At 39.4% G+C, this 23,266-nt stretch overlaps 1 protein-coding gene across 2 annotated transcripts in view; it reads left to right on the top strand.

Annotated features, from left to right (window-relative positions):
* Positions 1-762: 762 nt before the first annotated feature.
* The window catches only part of wasla (WASP like actin nucleation promoting factor a), a 33,428-nt gene continuing 10,924 nt past the window's right edge, over positions 763-23,266 (top strand). The window contains exons 1-5 of one of the 2 annotated variants that reach the window (XM_042410809.1): positions 766-1,424; positions 9,468-9,602; positions 11,544-11,630; positions 13,121-13,217; positions 14,821-14,844. In XM_042410809.1, coding sequence (XP_042266743.1) covers positions 1,320-1,424; positions 9,468-9,602; positions 11,544-11,630; positions 13,121-13,217; positions 14,821-14,844 — 448 coding nt within the window. In that variant the 5' untranslated portion in view covers positions 766-1,319. Of the gene's footprint in view, positions 1,425-9,467; positions 9,603-11,543; positions 11,631-13,120; positions 13,218-14,820; positions 14,845-23,266 lie in introns of both variants that reach the window. The other variant, XM_042410810.1, reaches the window with a different exon arrangement.

Here is a 23,266-nt window from a genome sequence, read left to right as displayed (position 1 = left end):
TGAAAACAGATTTGTGTATCAGAACTTTGTTTTTTCTTCTTTCCTCTCCCATTAATCATCTCACGACCCCTCAGATTTATCTGCTGACCCTTTGGAGGGGCCCGACCCCTAGGTTGGGAACCACTGGACTAAACTAGCTAACTGTATATAAAGTAGTGTAAACTGGCTCCACCTCCAGCAGCTGCAACAGTAACATGCTGCTCTAACACTGATGCTTCACTATTAATAATCTAATGATGTCATATATAATAATATATCAGTCAGAGGGACCAAACCACTACTTTTACTGCAATACTTTAACTACATCAAGCTCATAATACTTATGTACTTTTACTGCAATACTTTAACTACATCAAGCTTATAATACTTATGTACTTTTACTGCAATACTTTAACTACATCAAGCTCATAATACTTATGTACTTTTACCGAAGTAGGATTTTTCATGCAGGAGTATTTTTACATTCCTGTATTGGTACTTTTACTGAAGTAAAGGATCTGAATACTTTTTTAACACCCCCTCTCTAATCTGTTATTATTAATTATGTGGCTCAAAATTTGAGTATTTGACTTATATGACTTATTATGACACACAAGGCATCATATGTACAAAATATTTAATATTTTATACATAATTTATGATGAGAAGCATCTTATTTACATTTTTAAGTCGCCCATCTGGCTCCTCCCCGCGTTACGTCACACTGCACCCGCCCCTCCCCTTCCCTCCGCAGAGCTGCATTCCTGCTGCCACGTCGGACCGAACCATTCTGTGTTAGCAACGACATTTTCGCCAACTTTAAGTCAAAAACATACATACAACACAGTTTTTTACTTAAAGTAAATGTCGAATATTATCCTTCTATGTGTGTGTTCACAGCCGTCACCCTGTCATCCACATTATAGCGGATAGTTATAGAGTTTTCCCAAACCAACATCCCCCTCTCCTCCCTCTTTAAAGTGGTGCGCGCCGTCTCGCTGCCATGTTGGATGTACGCATCGCCGCTGCAGCCGCTGGAGTTTCCGATTGAAAGTTGAGCGTTTGTCCGTCTAAAGACACAGAACGGGTCTTTATTTTTAATTTAACAACATAAAGAAGAGATAAGGTCCTTTCTTAAGCAGGTGCAAGCCCGGGAAACACTCCCCGTCTTCCTTCGCCGCCGCCCTCCAGCCCGGAGTCGGACTCAGCCAGCGGAGATGATCCGGCTGCAGGCCACAAGGACCGGAGCCCGCATGGATTTTGTGTAATTAACAGTGTTTGCTCAGCCCGACCGGGTATTACCACATCGTTTCGGGGTTTAATTAGAAGAATTTGGAGCCATGAACAGCCACCCGCCGCCCCGCAGGGCTGCTAACGTCGGCTCCATCCTCTTGACCCCGCAGGAGAACGAATGCCTGTTCGGTTACCTGGGCAGGAAATGCGCCGTAAGTTTCCCTGTTTGTTTACCACCTGCAGGCTCAAAGTATGTGCAGGTCCACTAAGTCAAACACCTTGAGTAAACCACAGTGTGTACTTTTCCGCCCAGTGTACCTCTCTCCACTGATATGAAGCCGCAGGAAGCTCTCCTGACACCGCTGTGGCGTTTAAAACTGCGGCCCGGTGTTACAGCGAAATCTGTGACCCTCCTGTTTAGTGACCTTTCCACTGTATTTTCATTCATATCTGCATATTTGTTGGGTATATCTGTCAGCTTCTTTTGCATAACATTAGTTTAAAGCCTCAACCAGACGTCCTCACAAACAGTTAAAACTTAAAAGCTGCAAACACTCTGAATTTATAAGTTCTATATTGTTTATTTCGTTTATGTTCGTTTTTTTACGTGACTAGCAGTTGGCTCGGTGCCTGGATGGATAAGATGATGGGTGATAGTTGTTGTCACCAAGTATGTAAATCCACTGAAGCTGCTGGAGGCATAACATGCAGGCATGTTTAAGGCAAACATAACACTTGGCTTATTCAAAACCTTAAACCGGTTCCAGATGGTCTTTTTAACGACCTGTTTATGTATTTTCGTTAGTATTTGTATCTTTGTTTGGCCTGTTTCTCCTCTTCTTTTGCGTAACATTAGTTTAAAGATCCTCATAAAAAGTCAAAACTTGAAAGCTGAATTTGATGGACAGGATTTTAAACACTTAACAACACATAAATCCAAACATAAACAACACCAGCACGTTCATAATTTTAATACACTATCCAGAAATAAATAAACTTTTGTCTAAACTAAATTTTTGTTTATATCAGTGACACGTGTGTTGTTTATTTTTTGTAATTCAAACGGCATTAAACCTGTCAATTAGAGCTAACTGATTGTTTGATCAGCAGAACATTAATCCTCAACATTTTTGATGCAGTTAACTAGTTCGAGTCCCTAAAACGTGAATATTTGCAGGTTTTCTTTAACCTGCACTGTTGGCTGCACAAAATAATCAATGTGAACATGTTTCAGGCTGCAGCTAACGATTGTTTTCATGATCAGTTAATCTGTAGATCATTTTCTGGATTAATCAATTAGTTGTTTGGTCCAGAAAATGGTGAAAAATGTCAATCGCTGTTTCTAAAAGTCCAAGATGACGTCCTCAAATGTCTTGTTTTGTCCACAACCCAAAAATATTCAGTTTACTGTCATAAAGGACTAAAGAAACCAGAAAATATTCACATTTGAGAAGCTGGAATTTAGATTTTTCTTCTTTTAAAAAATGACTCAAAACGAATAACAGATTATCAAAATAGTTGGTGATTAATGTAATAGTTGGCATCTAAGATGTATTTATGTAAAGCCACTGAATTTAAAGTAGTTGGACAACATAACATCTGACTAATTCAGAACCTTAACACGTTTCCAGATAGTATAAAAACTGTCATAACCCTTTTTTTGTGACCATCTTACCCACCAGTTAGAAATGTCCAAACGTTTCATCTGTAAAACTGTTCCTAGTGCAGCGTTTCCTTCTACTTCATCAAGGAAGGTTGTGTATTTCCTTGACATATGTTGATAGGACAGGAAACTGTGAGGCTCTTGTCCTCAGCATTTATCAAATTCAAGCTTTCAGCAGCTGTCACGGAGGCCACTTCAGGGCCACTTCAGCTACTAAACACAACTAAACAGAAAACAGGACTCTTCAATCTTTTAAACTGTAAATTAGTTCCTGGAGACTGAAAAGCACCAGGATGTTGTTTCACTGATTGAGACTTTTATCCTCATGCAAATAAGCACTAAAACATAACTACCTTACAAAACTCTTAGATAGGGACATAAACTTACAACATGTCCAGACTGCAGTTAAATCTGATCTATTTGAGATCTGTTTCGTGGGACTTTTGATGCGGTAAGGTCGACACACACACGGATGGCTCAGCAGGTTTTTAATGTCAGCAGCAGCAGCTGAGCCTGCAGAGTCTGTAACTGTAAGAAGCAAGCTGCATGTTGGGTAAAAAAACACCTGAGCTCAGCGGACACAACGATCAATTAAAGTCACCGCAGACTGATTATGTAGATTTGACCAGTAGGACTGAATGTGAAACCACAGCAGCTTTAACTGGTTCAGATGAAATGTGTCCACAGCACAGAGAATCTAAAAATGTCAAATATCTGATTCTGAGTCAGATTCTTTGATCAGATAATTTTCTGATTTAAATGATAATTTTGACATTTATTTAGGCAGAGTGCTTCGAGAACATAAAACAGGGTTTTGCACAAAAATGTAATTATACAACTTTTTTATAACTTTGGTTTTGCGTTTATCACAAAATAGTTTGCATTAAACATAAAAACATGATGTAACAGCAGATCGTGCTGCTACAGTGTTTTGTTCTGAATCTTATCTCTTAAAATCAAACTATTTCTGCATCACTGTGTGTCTATTAGGGCTGCAACTAATGATTATTTTAATAATCAATTAATCTGCTAATTATTTTCTCAATTAATCAATTACTTGTTTGGTTCATAAAATGTCAGAAATGCTGAAAAATGTCAATAAGACGTCTTCAAATTGTTTGTTTTGTTCATAACTCAAAGATATTCAGTTTACTGTCATAAAAGCACCAAAGAAACCAGAAAATATTCACATTTAAGAAGCTGGAATCAGAGAATTTGACTTTTTTTTTCATAAAAACGTTACTCAAAATCAAAAATCAATTGTTAAAATAGTGGGAGATTAATTTAGTCGTTCGCAACTAATCAATTAATCAACTAATCGTTAAGTTTTCTTGTTTTCATTCATGATTATTGTTGCTGCGTATCTGTAGTTTTGCTCTTTAGCCTCCAATCCTTCTGAAAATGTAACTTTATAATAAATTAATATAAATGAGCATTAAATCACAGACTCTCTGTCTGCAAGTGTATCTCACTAGTTCTCTGTCACACTCAGGACGAGCTGCAGCTGTTAAAGTGACGTGTAATTTAATCCAGCGTCGTTTCGGTCACTAGAGTTCGTCTCAGATAAACAGTCGACTTCATCTCATCCTCAATACAAACACACACACAGATGGAGGTTTATTTCACAAAGCAGGATTAGAAAGTTACACAAATATATCTGTGACAATATTAAAGCTGAATCTGATGATGCAGGTTTGAATCTGCAAATCAAAACTTCATCTTACGTTTTATATCATCGTTTAGTAACGTTATGACGGGTTAAAAACCACAGTTTCAGAAGATATTAGATCAGATTAGATCTTCCTAAAGTTCTCTGTCTAATTTGTTAATCCAGCTTTGTGGAGCCCCTCTGTGGGGTTCATCTGGAGGCAGATTACATGAGAAGTTTGGGGAAGCACTGAATTAGACAGTTTTGATTTATGACTGACAGATATTAGTTAGTTAGTTGGTTTCTGAACCATGAACAGATTTAAATGTTCCTGCTCTGACAATTAGTTTCACTGCAGATCAAAAATCCTGCTTTTCTTTAGAGTGTTTAGCAGGAGACACTAATTAAGATTCATAGTCAGTCCCATAAGGATCAATACAAGACAACATTGACAGTTTATTACAATAAACTCTGTTACTACAAACTGCCATCAGCTCCTTCCGTCTAACAAGCCGTTGTTTTCAATTCATTTGTACAAAAATCAACTTGTAAAGATTCATTTATTATTTTCTCCATCAATTAATCTGCAGAGTCTTAAATCATTTTAATCGTTTGTCTTGTTTTGCTCAACTAACAGTGAAAAACCCAAAGAAAATTAGATTATTATCATATTTCACAGAGAATAAAGCATGAAATCATCACATTTGAGAAGCTGAAACCAGGAAACATTTTTGCTTATTTTTTCTGTGGATTGAATGAATCGTCGCAGCTCAACGGGACGTTTTTGAAAACTCGTCTTGGTGCTGAGATTTGAAAGTTAAGTCTTGACCTTTAGAAACAGCAGTTGACAAAACAACCGCACCAGGAGATGAGGGGACGCCGTGGTCACGTTGTTTTTGTCAACAGCCGCCGTTTCCAAGGTCAAGAATAAGCTTGAAAGGCCTGCACGCCCTCACAGGACAGAGACATGAGGTCTGAGACTTCATGTACCAATAATAATTAGAAATGTGAGCATGAGGGAGGTGTTCTTTTATTTATTATTGTTATTATGATGTAACACTAATCACCAGGAAAACCTCATTAAGATTAAAAAGCAGGAGTGTCATGACCAAGACAGGCAGCGACATAAAGTTTCAGACAAACAACATTAAAAACAACTAAAGCCCGAAACGCACCGCTTCCCTCAGCTGTGTGTGTGTGTGTGTGTGTGTGTGTGTGTGTGTGTGTGTGTGTGTGTGTGTGCGCGCGTGCATTTCGGCGTGCTGCGGCGGCGTGACTCTAGAGTTTCAGCGTTGAGCCTATTTTCTCTGCGTGAAGTGAACAGTTCTCACATTGACATCATACCAGCAACATTACGTAATCTGTCGAATATGTCAGACATGAAAAACATACGAGCACACTTTCCTGTCTAAACTAAATATAAATTAAATGTATAGTCAGACAGTAGCAACGGTGTGTGTGTTGAGTGTCGCCGACACACACAGGTAAAGGTTGGCGGTGTGAGCCGGGTGTAATACAGACAGATCTGTCACAACCTCTCGTTAGTCAATAAAAATAATACAATAAGAATAAAATTACAATATGAGAGATAATAGAAATACAACCAGAAACAGTTTGAGGTGTTAAAAACCTCCCAGTGACCCCAGTGACACTGGCAGATAGATGATGATGCAGCAAAGCTTTAAACCTGCCCAGTGAAACCAGTGACTGTAACTCATTTTATAGTAGGTTCCCAGTACAAGGAGCAACATACATAAAAGTTCTTTCACTACACTCTGTTAAAACCTTACGTACAGTTGTAACAGGAAATGCTGATCACTCAATAAACACACAGAGAGAGCATTTAAATAATGTGATCAAATAATACAATCAGAAGTATAAAGCATCATAGCATCATAGTTATCTTTACTTTGTCTGAGAAGTTGGTTCTTAACCCTTAAATATTACTGTATAGAACTTAAAACATCTGTTTACTAACCTTACAGGTCAGCAACCCTCAGATAGAAACACAAGTCAAAAGTTCAACTAACTGAGGAAGAGTCTGTCTTCACCACCATATATGACATCATGACATCATGACATTATGACATTACTACTGTATCAAATTAAGGACAAACTGCACTATCCCATAAAAGTTTATCAGATTTACACATAAACATCTACGTAACTAGTTTATCTCATCACTGGCTCAGATAAAAGTACAACAGAATAAACTAACTGTTCAACTCATCTTATACAACAAAGAACTAAGTTTAGAATAGACACAGAACACACACACTAACACTAAACTGAACTTCAACACTATCTGAAACATGTATGATTATATACAAGAAATACATCAAATGATAAACTACTATTCACTTTTCTTTCCTTTTCATGTACATACATAGATATGCTGCTGATGGCTGAAGAACGGCTTTATAAATAAAATAATACCAAGTTTTTTTTATTTGTCAATCAAGCACTGAGACGAGGTCTAATCAGGCAAAACGGGTCAAAACGGGGCCGTGAGAGTGAATCTTTAAAGTGCTTTAAGTCTTCAGTAAAACCGATGATGAGGATCATGTGATATGACTGAAAGCTGCAGAACAGCCACTGAGCGGGGGGCCTTGTGTGCTGCGGTCGCTCCGTCATCTTCTTCTTCTCCTCGGCGGAGCTTTTTGAAGGACAGTTTGACATGAGAGACTCGTCGTCGTCGGCTGCTGAACCACGAGGTCACAAAACATCTCCAGAGAACAAACGAGCATCTGTTGTGAACAGGAAGTGGATTTGTTCATTTTGCTGCTGAGCGTCGGCTGTTCAGCGGTCGACTCACAAACATCAGAATTACTGTTTTTTGATGCAAAACCAGTCAGATGATTCCTGTAAATAAGTCTCAGTATCACATGAAGTGATAAGAGAACTTCAATAAAAAGGCTAAAAGTGACTAAATGTTGACTCATCAATTTATAGCAATTTCTAGTCTCTGTAAATGGATTTTTTTCCTTAAATTAACTGAAACTTGTGATTATTGTGATCATTATTTTAGTATATTTATTATATTTTGTCCACAACTCAAAGATCTTCAGTTTACTGTCTCAGAGGATTAAAGAAACCAGAAAATATTCACATTTGATGAGTGGGAATCAGCGATTTTGGAGATCTCTTTCTTAACAAAATGACTTAAAACGATTAATCAATCATTAGATCAATTTTGTGGCGATGGACTAATCTTTACAGCTCTAGTTTAATCGTTTATATTTGGTTTGACATCTTAAAATGTCTCATTTTGTCCCACAAACCGTCCAAAACCCAGAATATTTGGTTTATAATGAAAAGCAGCAAAATCTTTGCAGAAGCTAAAAGTATAAAATGATTTGGTTTGATAGATTTGAAACAATCAATCTAACATCTTCTGTCAACCTACAGACGGACAATCTGATCAATAATTTCAATACAAGTTAAACCAGCGTCTGTCTGGAAGGCAGGAATCAATCTGAAAAGTGATAATGTGACGGTGACGTCGTTAACAGGCCGTTATCAGACGCTAACGTGCTCGCAGAGACTCGGCGTGTCTTCATGTTTATAACTGAAGACTTTCCCTGGGTGAGAATTTACACAGCCTACTAAATGAGGCTTTTAAACGGCTGACCTTTGACCTTTCCTGTGTGATGCTGAGCAGTGATTTCATGGTGAAAAGTGTTTCCTGCTGCTCTTCTGACCCGCTCTCATAAATCACAGAGGAGGAAACCGGCCCTAGTGGCATTTCCTCTTTCCTTCCCCACAGCGGGGCTGGAGTTACTCTCTGCCACAGAGGATTTAATGCTGTACGACCTCTGAACAAACCTCAAAAACCACAAAACAGCAGCTGTACACAAAACAGCAGCTGCACTTTGCTTCCTGTCCTGCAGAAATGAAGCTTAAACACTGTCAGATAAATGAACATTTTACAGCAAGACAACGATCCTCAACATTGAGACACGGAGACCAAAAGAGGTTTTTTTTTTTTTTTTAGAGCCCAGTAATGGTTTTCTTTGACCGTCAGTCACATGACCTCAATCCATTACAGCCTGCAGTAGGTGATGTTACTCTGTCAGCTGCAACACAACACGACGCTGGACAGAAAGCTGCAGAAACACCCTGAACCAGCTGTTTACTGCCGCTGACGTGTCGACGCCGCTGCTGCGCCAGAATATGCCAATAAAAATCATAAAATCCTCTCAGTAAACTGGCGGCCATGACGATGATGACGATGATGATGATGATGCAGTGAACAGAATATTAATTTTGCTTTAAGTTTGTTTTAGTTACAGATTAGATTTTAGTTCATTTCAGCCTCATATTTAAACTCCAAATCAATGCAGATTATGTTTCTCTGCTCTCACTGATGCAGACAGACAGTTGAGGATGCGTTCAATGGCTCTGGATGGCTCGTAAATTTCATTTGCACCACTTAAATACAACTGATAAACGTCACAAATGTTCTTAAATCACTCGTACGTGTCTCTGATGTGTTTCAGTACAAAATCAAGACAACAAATGACTCAAAAAACAGACGTTTAGCATCCTTGAAATAATGTCAAACGTCATTTTATTTCATTCTTCACATTGAGAATCCGCCGTGTAGATATTTGCATGTGTGACTCATAATCTGATTTTCAAAAGGTCTCAATATTGCCCCAATGACCTGCTCTTGTTTCTCACCCGGTTCAGCAGGTGTGTCGTTATCTGCCGTCCTTTATCGCTGCTTAAATGTTTTGCATCGTGTAGATTTCCTCTTCCTCTTCCTTGTTTCCTGCTCTGTCAGATGTGATTATAAAATCCGGACATGTCACAAAGAGGGGAGATCACGGCCTGGTAGCTGAAATCCTCCTAATTGAGCATCTTGATTTTGATGAGCCTTAAAGCTGATGATGATGATGATGATGATGATGATGATGATGATGTCCTCTGTCTGGTCTTCAGACTCTGTGTTCGGCGGTGGTCCAGGTCTACATGGCCGAGAGGAGCTGCAGCTGGGTGAAGAGATGCTGTGGAGTCGCCTGTCTGGTCAAAGACAACCCACAGAGGTCCTACTTCATCAGAGTGTTTGACATCAAGGTGAGAGACACCAAACATCCGTAAAGTTTTATATATATATATATATATATATAAAATGCTTTTTGTGATTGTCTGTTATTTATATGCTGTTATCTTTTTGTTTTCTTTATCAGTCAAATATTGAAATACAAACACTAATATATTTAAATACAGGAAAATTATCACAAAAAACAGTCAAATGATCCCAAAAAGGACGTAGAACAACATAAAAGGCACAGGACCACAAGAAATTAGAATCATGTATATATATATATAAAAAAGAAATAAGACAGCTGAGGAAAATATATAAATAAATAAATAAAGATTAGAGCTTTACATAAGTGAGTTCTGAGTATTAAGACAGCAGTCGGACACATGCAGGAGACTAGTTGGGGATTTAAAACGTTTGTGGATATAAACTTTAACCATCAAAATATTAAAGTTGACAATAAAAAAAACTGTTCTTGTGTCTGAAAAATACCATCAAATACATCATATTAAGTAAAAATATAAGGCTGTAAGGCTGTTACTATAGTTTGTTTACATAACCTCCAGAGCTGCAGGAAGCTTCCTGAAGCTGACCAATCAGAACAGAGTGGGCTCATCAGGAGGCGGGGCTTAAAGAGACAGGAGCTAAAACTTCCTGTTTCAGACAGAGGCTGAACTGAGGGGCTGCATAAAGGAGCAGTAGAAGATAAATAAGGAGTTTTTAACTGGAAATCGTACAAAGATATTCCAGTAGAGCCCCAGAATATAAACATAGAGCTGAATATCTCCTCTTTAACTAAACACCAGAGGATATTTGAATGAATCAATATTGATATCAGCCTCAAATCCACTTTTCTGTATGTAGCTTAGAGTGATTTTTTTTTTCTAAAACTGATCTACTCAATGAAAAACTGCAGATTGTTCCTCAAATGTCTGTCAGTCAGTAAGGTTGTGATAGAATATCATCATATATATAATAATCACCATTTAAATGAGGTCTGCTCGGGTGAAAATAACAAACCTTTCCATTAAATCTGTTCACGTTTCTCTCTTTGTCTTTCAAACTGCTTCTACAGTATGTGGACTGTTGCCTGACTGCATCCAAACACTGCAGACAGTCACTGTGGAAGTTAATACGGTGGCATAAAGATGATGTGCAATCAGTGTGTGTGCAAACCGCCGGTGGATCAAAGTGAATCACCAGCAACTGTAAAAACTGTTTACTGTCTGACGCTCATTCAGGCTCTGAAATCCATCTGGATTATAAACAGTCTGACAGAATATTTAGTCTGTTTGATTCAGTCGACTTCCATCAAAATCAACCTGTAGACTCTGAAAACCTGCTGCAGACAGATAATCCGTCACAGCGGTACGTTTCTGTAGACGGGTATATAGCAGATGGGAGCAGAAAGTGTTTTGATAACTCTTCTTTGCTGTTGCGTTCAGGGACACTCGACATCCAATTAGAGCCGCAACAATTAGCCAATTAATCTGTTAGCTGCTCCAGAGAAATTTAATTAGCTAAAATGTAAAACAAAGCTTCTGAAAAGTGGGAATTTACTGCTTTTCCTTTTCTTACATCGTAGTAAACTGAATATCTAGACAAACGAGAAATTATGAAATAATTGTTTGTTGCATCCCGTCATTAAGTATTTGAGTGTTTTGCACACGACGCCCCGAATATAACGAGCTCTCTAATCAGGATATCAAATCAAAAGTGCAACCGCTTGGAAAGATGTTGTGAAAAGGACAGTTGTGTGAATTTTGGTGGTTTCTCGCTTTAAAAAGAAGAAAACATTGATTTTCATTGAAAGGAACAGAGAGGAAGGAAATCGATGTGAAAGCAGCAGGTCTGCTTTTTAAATGAACAGTGCAGGTGATTTAATATTCAGTGTAGAGTCACAGGTGTTTTCCATCTAAACTTCAAGGAGAATTCACTGATATCTTTCTCTCTCTGTGTGATGTTTTTTGCAGGAAGGGAAAACCATGTTTGAACAGGAACTGTACCACAACTTCACCATCAGCAGCTCCAGATCCTACTTCATCTCGTTTGCAGGAGATGTAAGTATGCAGCTCTCACTGATGATAATCACCGCGTGTGTTTACAGTCGAATATTCACGGTAGAGCTCTTACACTCCGCCTGCTTTACACACATGCAGTAATGTGAAGCAGCTGCAGGCTTCCAGGGATGTGTCCTTTAAAAATGTTAAAAGTAAAAAAGAAAAGCAGAAATAAAACAAAGCAACAAGGCTGAACTAAGCAGAAACACAGATCCGAGCAGCATTTTATTCCCACAAAACATATGTGAAGCTCTCGTCTCTCAACTGTAGAGCTGCAACGATCAGTCGATTAATCAGTTAGTTGTCAACGATTAAATTAATCGCCAGATATTTTGATAATCTATTAATTGTTTTGAGTCTTTTTTTTTAAGAAGAAAATGTCCAAATTCTCTGATTCCAGCTTCTTAAAGCTATAATATGTAATTATTCCACATTAAAATGTCTAAAAACAACTAGACCTATGTTATATATGTTGTTGAGTTGTGTACTTACATTATCAAACCCAGAGAAATCTGTAATTTAATCAAAGTAACGGACCGTTTCATTTGGTCGCCTGTCAATGACGTCATACCTCCTCTACCAAAGAGTAAACACGCACCAGATGCATACGGCGGCGCTGTGTTTGTCCGCTACAATGGCGTCTACCAAAGAGTAACTTACACACATACAAGATAATACATCGGCGTTGTGGTTGTTCCACACAAACTGTTATAAAATGACTTTTATTCAGTTTTAAGCCACATTTTCATGATAAATTTAGGTGGTTTTTAACTATATCTTTTAGCCGGAAGAAGGATTTTAGTCATTGGACGTCTGGATCTTAAGTTATCAGAGAAATAAACTGGACAACCGTTAGCAGCAGCTCGGCTAACAGCCCCTCCAGGAAGTCCGGTGGTCACCAAACATCGTCGGAGAAATATTGATTTTTTTTTTTAGGTGAAACAGCTTTAATTAGTATTTTTAATGATTTTAATCAGCGTGTACGTTTGTTCTGGAGAGGAGGAGACCTCTGCGAATGATGAACACCGGAGTAATCCTATCCCGGAGAAGCTGGTTGTTTAACAACGAAGACAACAACTCCCATGATCCCTTGCTACTTCACACCGTCATCACACTCCGTCTTTTGTTATTGTTTTGATTAACAGACCCCTAGCGGCTGAAATTACATATTGTACGTTTAAATGTGAATATTTTCTGGTTTCTTTAGTCTCTCTGACAGTAAACTGAATATCTTTAAATTGTGGACAAAACAAGACATTTGATGACATCGTCTGAGACGATAAAGTGAACCAACAGTATAAATAACCCCAGACAGTGCCTGATGATGATGATGATGATGCAGCATTTAGATTTTCAAAATAAGATGTCAGGTTTAGAAGTACTTATACAAGGTGTTCTTACTGCTTTGCTATAATCTCTCTGTTGAATACTTCTTATTTAAAGAAGAAGAACATTTTATTAATCTGTGGTCTTCCTCCTCTTCATCTCAGGCCTGTCAGGTCGGTCTGAACTTTGCTAGCGAGGAAGAAGCCAAACGATTCCGAGTTGCCATCAACGACCTGCTCAACCGACGGCAACGTAAAACCGGTGAGTTGTTTCACCGTTTCAGTTTGTTTTCTTCTTTTCTCTGCTTCTTCAGCCTGTGATGACCTTTCACCTTTCACACCCTTTTAAACTGGAGGTCTCACTTCCTCCTCCTCTACTAACAAAACCTGAATCTGGGTCCCAAACCGCTCCGCCTCGCTCATATCCGGCTGTAACAGACACACGCAACCGATGACTGACTGGGAGAGAAAAGGCTCCTAAACAGTACACCGTTTCTTCTTCGCTGGTTTTCTGTGGCTGAGTTGCTCATCTGTCCCCCCGCACATGCTCAGTAGGAGGAGAATTACCTGTTTTGGTGTTTTAATGTGGACGGAGGTGTGTGGACAAATGTCATTTCAGAATTTGATCTGCTTAATGTAGACGCACTATCAGTAATGAATCTTTCTAAAAAGACTTAATGTTGTAACTCAGCTGATTGTTTCCTGCTCAGAAAATCCAGATCATATTAAACATGAGAGTCATCAGAGGAAGTAAAAGTTCACAGTAACTCCTTTATATACATTTATTAAAAATAAAACAACCTGCATCATCCACGTCATCCCTCTGTGATCAGACCAGGTTGTTTTGTTAGATCCAGTTTTGATGCGTCACAACATGCCGTCAGTCTCTCTCTGGATCATTTTGAACGTAGTGAAGAAATTCACTTTTGTCTCGCTGGAGGACGTTTGAGGACGTCATCTTGGACTTCGGGAAACCGTGATCGACATTTTTCACCATTTTCTGACATTTTATGGACCAAACAGCTGATTGATTGATCGAGGAAGTATTCGACAGATTGATCGATGATGCAAAGACTCGTTGGTAGCAGCTCTGTTGTTTCGTCCTGTTCTTGTTCATCGTAGCATAAAACATTTTCTTTTCTCATCTTTTTCTTGTTGTTCAGTCAAACACAACAAACAAAGCAGCTCTTCTTTTATTTATTTCGAGAGGTTTCCGTCTAATATTCCAGTGTGAAAGTGTTTAAACACCTTTTACATCTAGAATGGTGTTGATGTTGGAGGATGAACAAAGCTTCAGATGAGGACGTGGGCTGAGCTTTGGTTTGAGTTTGGGACCGTGTTATTTTCTTTGTTTCTCTGCTGCTGCTGCTGTGGCCTCTCTGCTCCTCTCTGCCGTAGTAAAACCGACTCTGTGCAGTAAAACGTCTGCAGTGAAGCTCCTCTCTGGCTTCCCTCCAGCTGCTCTCAGCGTGTCGGCCTTTTGAAGTGCACCTCTCTCAAGCTGCGATGATGACTGAGGGTTCAAAGGCTCACGGAGCAGGGACACGAGGAGGTTTTTAAGGGTTTATATCAGACGCAACTGAGCTTTCAAACCTTTTTTTTTTTTAATTCTCCTCTGCTCGAGGTGAAGACTTCCACAGAACTGTGTTTCTGACGTTTTGCCAGCGGCATCGAAGACGTGACGCAGCATGTTTTTCACACTAACTCGACACTTTCTGACTCTTGAACAGCTTCTTCTTCTCTGGTTAAACTTCTAATTATCTTCCATTTTAACGAAGCACAATTTTCCCTTTTTTAATGTTTTTTTTTTTTTTTTAATTAGGATGGTTCTGAAAGTATAACCGTGTTAATTTTTTCTTTTGCAGACAAAAGAGGTGACCCTAAAAATGGTATGTTGAACCCTTAATATTGATCATGCAGATTCAGTTTTACTTCCTTCTTCAGGCTCACAGGTGTTTGTTTTATTGTCCTTCATCACAAGGTTATATGAATATAAAACAAATTGTTTTAATTTAGTTTTTTAACAATGTTTGTTCTTTGAAATCAAACAACAAAAATCCAATAACATGAATAAATAAATAAATCATTCAACGCCCCATGAGCAGAAACAACAAAACCAATAAAACACAAAAAGAACAGAAATTAACAAACCAATCAATAATTATAAGGAACACATAAACTAAGAAATAAGGATCCACAACAATGGGATACATCCAATTATCAGTCCTACAGTGATTACGTTTGTTATCATCGTTTCTTCCATAATTATTTATTGATCATTTATCACAAATGCAGCTGTCTTCTAGTTTTGTTTTAAAGTTTTAGCCATGAAACCTCACTTCCAACTGAGGCCTTTCAGAGCTTTGCAGGTTTTTATAGAATATCTAAGATAAGAAAACAGTTTTTGAATAGCTGTCCGCTGTAGTGACCACTATGCATGAAAGGGTTAAAACGACACCTCCGTCCATATTAAAGCGCCTAAACGGGTAATTCTCCTCCTACCGGGCATGTGCAGAGGACAGACGAGCAGGTCAGCCACAGAAAACCAGCAAAGAAGAAGAAACGGTGTACTGTTTACGTTTCCTTGACGACTTCCTGACATTTAGTTTTATTGCAGCAGATTCCAACAGTTTGAGACGATAAAGAGAACAACGCTCGCATGAAGCCGTCCGCCGTTGTTGTTACTGTCGTTGTTTCCTCTTCCTCTTCCAATGAAACGCCACCGCCATCATCTGTTTACACGCTACAACACCAAACCAGCATTTTCACATTTACACACTCTGGAAAGAAAAACGCCATTTCAGTCTGGATAGACGGCCAAAACGGAGAGAAAAGGATACGTTTGCCAATTTAGCGGGCCGCCCTTTGTAGCCCTGAAGGGGTTTTATAGTCGTGCGTTACAGTGTTAACGGGTGTAGCTTCGGAGTCTATGCATGGACACAACAAACCTGTCCCTCAGGTATCTACAGCAGCTCTGCGTAAACCTCTTCAAGTCAAGTGTGTTCAGAGATCAAGTATAAATCCACCTTCAGTAACCAATGACAGCAGTGCTCATATGTTCCTTATCTGCTGTAGTGTTGAATTATGGCGTCCTAGTTTTTTCACAGTCACCACACCTGTAGACAAACAGTTACAAAGGTCCTGCACCGGACTTATCAGTACTGCCAGTTTGCACCTCAAGTTCACGCTGATAAAACATACAGGTCACACCTTTAGCTGTGAACCCTGTTCACAGCTACAGCTTCATTCAGAACTTTATTTGTGCAGAAACACAATAAAAGCATGTGACTCAGTGCTACTGTGGCCCTCCAGAGCTCTTGGTATTTCTGACATGGGTTGACACGAGTAGGGCTGTCGCAAGTTATAAAAAAATTCACCCCCGTACAGTTGTCATGAAAGAGGAAATTAGCTACAGAGACCAAAACCGTTGTTTGTACCAGGCTGTAAACATGTTTATTTCTGCTGTAAAGTTGGACATTTTAACATGGGGGTCTATGGGGATTGACTCACTTTTGGAGCCTCAAGTGGCCATTCAAGGAACTGCAGTTTTTGGCTTCATTTCACAGTCCCGGCGGTTACCGCTTGGTTTAAACTCTCCCGGGTCACCACATGGTCGAACAGGCAGCCATTTAACATGGTAAAGTAGTTTTCCACCAATCATGCAATCTGAAGGTACTTGATTTTCACACACACCAAAAAAAAAAAGGCGCTAGTATCATATAGACCACATATTGCACTGTTGAGCCACCCTGAATCACCGCGGGGGAAATTCCTTCACCACGACAGCACAAATCTTCCAGGATAAAGTGACTTTGAGTGAGATTCTGGGTCAATTCGTACTCTGTATCCGGATGTATTTGGATACGTATCCAACAAAAGCAGACTGGAGTTGTTCACTGGTTGAATGACGAGGCAACAAGCTGATTAAAAACAGCGTCTTCTACGAAAATAGATGTTGTTTTGCGTGACCGGATCACACATTCCAGGAGACCGGAGCGTGTGGAGTCGTGATGTTTCCTGACACGTTGACGGCGTCGTTTCACAGACGGAGTGACTCGCACGGTGACACACAGCGGAGTCTGATGCAGGTTAATCTGGTCAGCAGGAATCCCATCTGTGCCATATGTAGACCACATGGTCTCTGTTGTTGTTCCCTTTAAACCCTGTTGTGATGCACATTAGGCCTAATCTGTAATCCTCACAGTTAACTGCTGCTGAACATCTTGTTTTGTTTAGACTTTTCAGTTCATCATTACTCACCGAATGTTTCTTTAAATAGAAGACAGTTTACATGAACCAGCGTCGTAAAACTGTCAGTGTACATGTGGATTAGATCAGAGATGAGCTTTGATGTTTGCTTCTGAAAAAATAAATGCAGATAAAGTTAATGAATAAAGATTTATGGTGTGTTTGTATATATTAGGGGTGTGCCCGAATACAAAAACATTATTCAGCAAAGCACAAATAGTGGGTTTTATACTAATATTTGTGTCATACAAATATTTAAAAAGTTATTAGTTGGGGGTGTTCCCCAGAGATAAAGCTGAGCTGTTGTTCCCCTTCTCCTCTCCACAAAGTTAGGTTATAAAAAATAGGTAATAAATGAAAAGTGCAAAGCCATAATCGCCGATGAAGTTCTTCCCTACACCTTAAACGGTGTGCTGTCTCTGTGTTATGGGTGTATAAATAGGTAGAGGTCTGTCTGCAATGAGGTGATGAGTAAAGTTTTAGCTCAGTATTCGGCGCAGTCGTCTATGATCTGGGAGACTCCAGTTAGAGACCCGGTGTGGGGACCTCCTTCATAAGGTAGTTTATTCATGAACACTTATTGTAACACTTTAATTTTCTAAAATTAAAAGTGTCATAAAAACAAAAACAGGATTTTTAAGCCTCTTTCCACTTTTATTCGAATACAAATACAAATACTGGGCTCTCTGCACATCCCTAGTATATATTGGTATTTAGATTGTGTCTACACTGAGCTAGCATACGTCCACCTTAGCATTTTCAGGTCGTATTTGTAAAGATTTCCATCCACATGAAACATCCGTTAAATCTCTTCTCCATCATCTTCTTTTGATTCACAAGCAAACAGTTGTTGATTGTCTTTGAACATGTGTTGACCAGGGTTGGGAATAACATGTTAAGTTCATGTCGTTGCAGCCAATTCATGGTAAAGCATAAGCTTTGTCTCTGGAGTTATAATGTTATATATTGTAAATTATACCTGTTACTGAACTGCTGCTGCTGTTTCTGGTTTGATTTGTGGATCCGCAGTAAACTCTGAGATTTTGGGAAGAGTTACATTTTTACGTTAAAAGTAGCGCAAAAGTACTTTTTATATGCAGTAATTGGTAAAGTAATTCAGTTACTTTTTGAGAGAAGTGACTAGTAACTAATTACTAATTGTCAGTAACTTGCCCAACACTGGTGTTGACCAGTGGGACCATCGGTGTATTATGGTTGTGTCTCGATGGTAACCCTAGCTTTGTGAAAGATCTTGTGAGAGTGATCATTTTAATCCAAACCATGATCTTTCTCTAAACCTAACAGTGTTTTTTGTACCTAAACCTAACCAGACCTGAACCACAGCGTCATCACATCATAAAACATCATTATTTTTTACAATAACAAACAATAATGAATGAACAACATGTCCCCTGCAGCCCAAAAAGCATTTTCCCGATTAACCACTATTATAAAAGAAACATCTGTAAAGCTGTTTACAGATCAATGACAACAGCTGTACTGTGTTATTAACTTTATTAATGGTTAAAAATTATCAATTGAAGAGTTTAAAGGAGAAAGGAAGTTGTCTTCTTAACTTTACTGCCCCGGGTGTAACATCATTTTCTCTAATAACAGTTTTCAACCAGACTTTCACTACAAAAAGGCAAGTTTTCAGATTTATTTACTCAAGTTCAGTTTTCAGGTGAGAAAAAAGCTTGTTTAGTGTGAACAGAAGACTTCTTTTTATAGTCAGAGAAAGCTGGAGATGACAGAAAGTTGTTTTCTTAACTTTACCGCCTCACAGCTCCCAACTGTGACTGAACAGGTTTACATCAGAATTTCAGAAAAGCTCAATTTTCCTGTCGTTCACTAAAACCCGGCTGACGTTTCGAGGTTTTGGATCCACTCTGGAGGCTATTTACAAAAGTCCTGGTTTGGTTTAAAACACATGATTTTAGTGTGGATAGAAAATATGTTTTCAGATTTAGCTGGCTAAATGTCTCAATCAATGGACAAGAAGTGAGATGTCAGTTAGTTTTATGTCAGAACTTTGGGTTTGTTGCCTCTGAATGCATAAGAAGCAGCTTTTTGATACTTCAGATCGACTGAAAAGTGAACAAAGCAATCTAATGGTTGCCTTCTAAAAGTAAATTCCACTTTGCTGCGTTTTGTTTTCCTGCATCTGAACACCAACAAGCTGTTAGTAAAGGTCACTGTGCGTCAGAGCTTTAATTTGGTGTAGCAGCAATGTCTGCACGTCGTCTCAAAAGACTGTTTACTTTCATTAAGCCCCCCCGACTGTTGGCAAACACTGACACTGTAAAGAGCAGGATTAACATATACTGAACAGATCAGTCGACTCTTCAATCAACTCCATGTGCTTGAGATGGTTCTTTTCCCTGAAGTTCATCCCCCGGTGACACGGTCTCATGTTCCACAGCTGAAAATGTCACGACGAATCAGTTGTTGCATTGTTGTTGCTCTGGATGTGCCTCTCTGTTTTGGGAGATGTTTGTTCGCCTCCTCCCTTCTCTTCCATGTATTGTCCTTGTCCTCATTGTGAGAACATCAATAAAACAACACCCTTGTTTGGGAAGGTGCTCACGTTAGTACTTCGGGGATTACTCGCATTGTTTTGGGAACATTGAGGACTCTGACTCTGATATGAACTCTTAAATCCAGCTGAAGCTTCTTCACAGATGCTGTTCAGACTGAATGCAGTCGGGTGCTCTGCTGTATCCACCCAAGGAGGAAGGAAGGTTGTTGCTGCGATTTTGAATTGATTCACAAATGTCAAATAGATTTTCTAAACATTGGTTAATAACGTGATGTTGACGGGACGAAAAAGACAGAACTCAACTGCCTGGACAGTCTACAGCAGGTACATGCTAGAGTTATCCTGTAGGTCATCTTCAAAGAAGGCAATTATTTAATGACTAAATCATAACCTTTGTGAGATGAACATGAAGTATATTGTGAATACTTCCTACACCATCACCCAGAGACTAACGTTAGCGGAGCGGAGCAGCGAACTGTAGCAGTAACAAACGAGAGCAGCTGACCAACACGCACTGCAGCGCTTAAACAACTTAAACCAACAAGAAAATAACTTGGTGTTCACTGTGTTTCAACTAAAAAACCCTGCACCTGTTCAGCGTCTACAACAGTGTCTTTCCCCCCGGAGCTGACGGTGCAGCAGAGAGGCTGCTCTCCTCTGCCGGAGACGTGACGTTAATAACAACGCAGCGGAGCAGTCCTCCTGCTGCTCCCCTTACTGCAGAGCAAACACACCAACTTCTGTCATTACAGAAGACATTTAACTAGTGATGTTGGTCAGTAAATTACTATTTTACAATTCTCATACAGGCAGAAGACTGTAAAATACTTAATTAATGCAGTTAACTTTCTAAAAGCTGCGTACTCTTTCACACTTTCCTCTGCTGACAGTGACTTTCATCAAGATCGTTTATCTTAGCTGCCTGTTATGTTTCATATTGCATTTCAGTGGACTAAGGACGCCAGTGAATGGTTTGGCACACACTATACTGGAGTGAGAGACTACAAATTGTGCCCCTTTTTTATTTATTCAATCAAGAATCAAATCTGACACCAAGAATCGAATTATGAGATTCCCAAAGATTCCCACCCCTACTGCTCAGGTCTTTCTTGAAGAACCCAGAGTTTTAGGAGGAAGGTTCGCAGCTTTCAGTACTGAGCTAAAGACCTTTTGATAATAAAGAGTAAAGAAACAAGTTCAGATCTGAGTAATTTGGGGTTTGAACATACTTCATCCTGCTGTGAGCTCTGATCAATACCATTGAAAGTACTCCTGGTTGGTACCGATAACCACACAGAACCATCCCATGCAGCTCAGTTTTAAAGGGGGGATACGACCACCAGGCCCGCCTCGGTCCTCAGGAGACAGGAGATTTGAGGTGAGCCTGTTGGTCTGGTCGTAGACATCCAGCATTCATGGGGAATCCAGGGATTTGGACTGGGATTAGCAGTGGATTAGTGGTTATGTCAGATGCTGCGGCAGAGTTTGTGGAGATTACGAGGAATTCGAGGACCGAACAGCCGGACCGACGGGAGGAAGACACGGAGGGCCTTGTTGACATTTTATAATGCAAAAGATGGATCATAAAAGCTCAGTGCAGACGGATGAAATCACTTTTGGTGAACATGAAAGACGACAGAGTTTACAGCAGCTCTTCGCCGTATTGATCCGTCAGGTCCCGGGGATTACCGAGCGCTCTCCTGATGGTCTAGAGGTCTAAACACAAGCCTTATAACTGCAAAGCAAACTTCATGATAAAGTACCAGGGATTATTAAAGGTATATTGATAATTGTGGAGAGTCAGGAGGGGTTGGTTACATTATTTACTCCTGTAAAAAAAAAAACACATTATAAAGTCCTGCCAGTATCCCAGAGAGGCTGCAGTCGTCATTACAACCATGATATCAGGTCGTCTGCAGGTTTTAGTCTTGATAGTGTTGATTCCAGTTTCCTCAAAAACACACTTATTACTTTTTCCTGTCTGGTGTAGGTAGTAATGTTAGTTATAAGTTGTTTTTGTGTGTGATCATGGGAGATTGTGTCATGTTGTATACACATATTAAACTACAGGTGGGATAGTCATGACGAGGCTGTTGAAGCTGTTTCATTCAGTGCCATCAGATCAGTTGTAAACACTGTTTCTCTACTTGCTCCAGCTAGTTACAAAGCTCTTCATCTCATAATGTATAAGTGTCAAAATCCCCGCAATCCCTGATTAAAGTTTATGCCAGCTAACAAATCTGAGGCGAGGGGAAGTTAAGCTCGTGACGATGAGGGTGGTGTCCAGCAGTCTGGATGTGGATGCAGCAGCAATACTGGTAGTCAAATATCACTCAGGGCAGACGATGAGAATGAAGGTAACGAGGGTTTTTCAGTGCAACGGTGTGGCGCATTGACATGTTTTTAATAGAACTCACAGCTTTCTGACGGCTCACAGAGAAACAGGAGTTGACTTTTCTCTTTTAATCTGTACCTCCGCAGGCTTGTTTGTACCTTTTGACTTTTGAACTGTGTCCAGTGAAATATCTCCTGCTTGATGTCTTGCTACAAAGTGCAACCATCTCGCTGTAATCATTCCTCCTGTTCATACTGACCATTAGAAGATCCCTTCATAATGACCTTACAATGGAAGTGATGGAGGATAAAATCCACAGTCCTCCTTCTGTGCAAAACTGTATTTAAAAGTTTATCTGAAGCTAATATGAAGCTTCAGCGTCCAAATGAGTCAAATCAAGTAGATATCTTTCAACGTTACAGTCTTTTTAGTGCCAAAGTTCCTCTTTTTGTTACTATACTTCCACCTGCAGCTCAACAGGGAAACACTGTCCGAGGAAACACAAAGAGGGAATTTGATGCTAAAAAGACTGTAAATGTGTCAGATATCCACTTGATATGACTAACTCAGACTGATGAAGCTGTCCTCGTGCATGCACGGTGGCCTCATCCCGATACAGAAACACTTTCCACAGACTGAAAACTCTTCATGATGAAGGAACATGTCACCCAGTGCAGCGGTGTGGCTCACTGACGTGTTTTTAATAGTTTCTGGACAATAACAGAGGAATAAGATATATCAGGCTTTAGACACACACAATACTTGTTAGTAGATCAGTTCATTGTTGGTTTGGATCCAAACATGAAATTTGTTGACAAGAAGAAAAATATAGAAAATTGTCAGAATTATCGTTAAAGTATTTTTTGTACTCGATTGATTGAAGCTGTAGTTTGTGGTTTTATTAGAAATGAATGTTTCACGCTGCTGGGAGGTTCTGACAGAGACGTGATTATAGATATCAATAAATGAATGTACTTAAAGTCTGTGTAAAGCAACAATAAATATGTCTTCTGAGTTTGACACACCACAGAGAAGTGTGTTATAAACAACCCTGCAAAATTTGAATGTTTAAAAAAATCGGCAAGTATTTCTAGTTGTAATAACCTAATTCTCGGCCTCATCATTCCTACTTTCCTCGGCTGGTATGACCATGAAAAAGGCTTTAAATTACATCCCGTGTGATGTTAAA

The sequence above is a fragment of the Thunnus maccoyii genome, chromosome 5, assembly GCF_910596095.1.
Source record: "Thunnus maccoyii chromosome 5, fThuMac1.1, whole genome shotgun sequence".
In the NCBI taxonomy this organism is placed as follows: Eukaryota; Metazoa; Chordata; class Actinopteri; order Scombriformes; family Scombridae; genus Thunnus; species Thunnus maccoyii.
The sequence above is the reverse complement of the archived record's forward strand: the minus strand, read 5'-3'. Positions and strand labels throughout refer to the sequence as shown.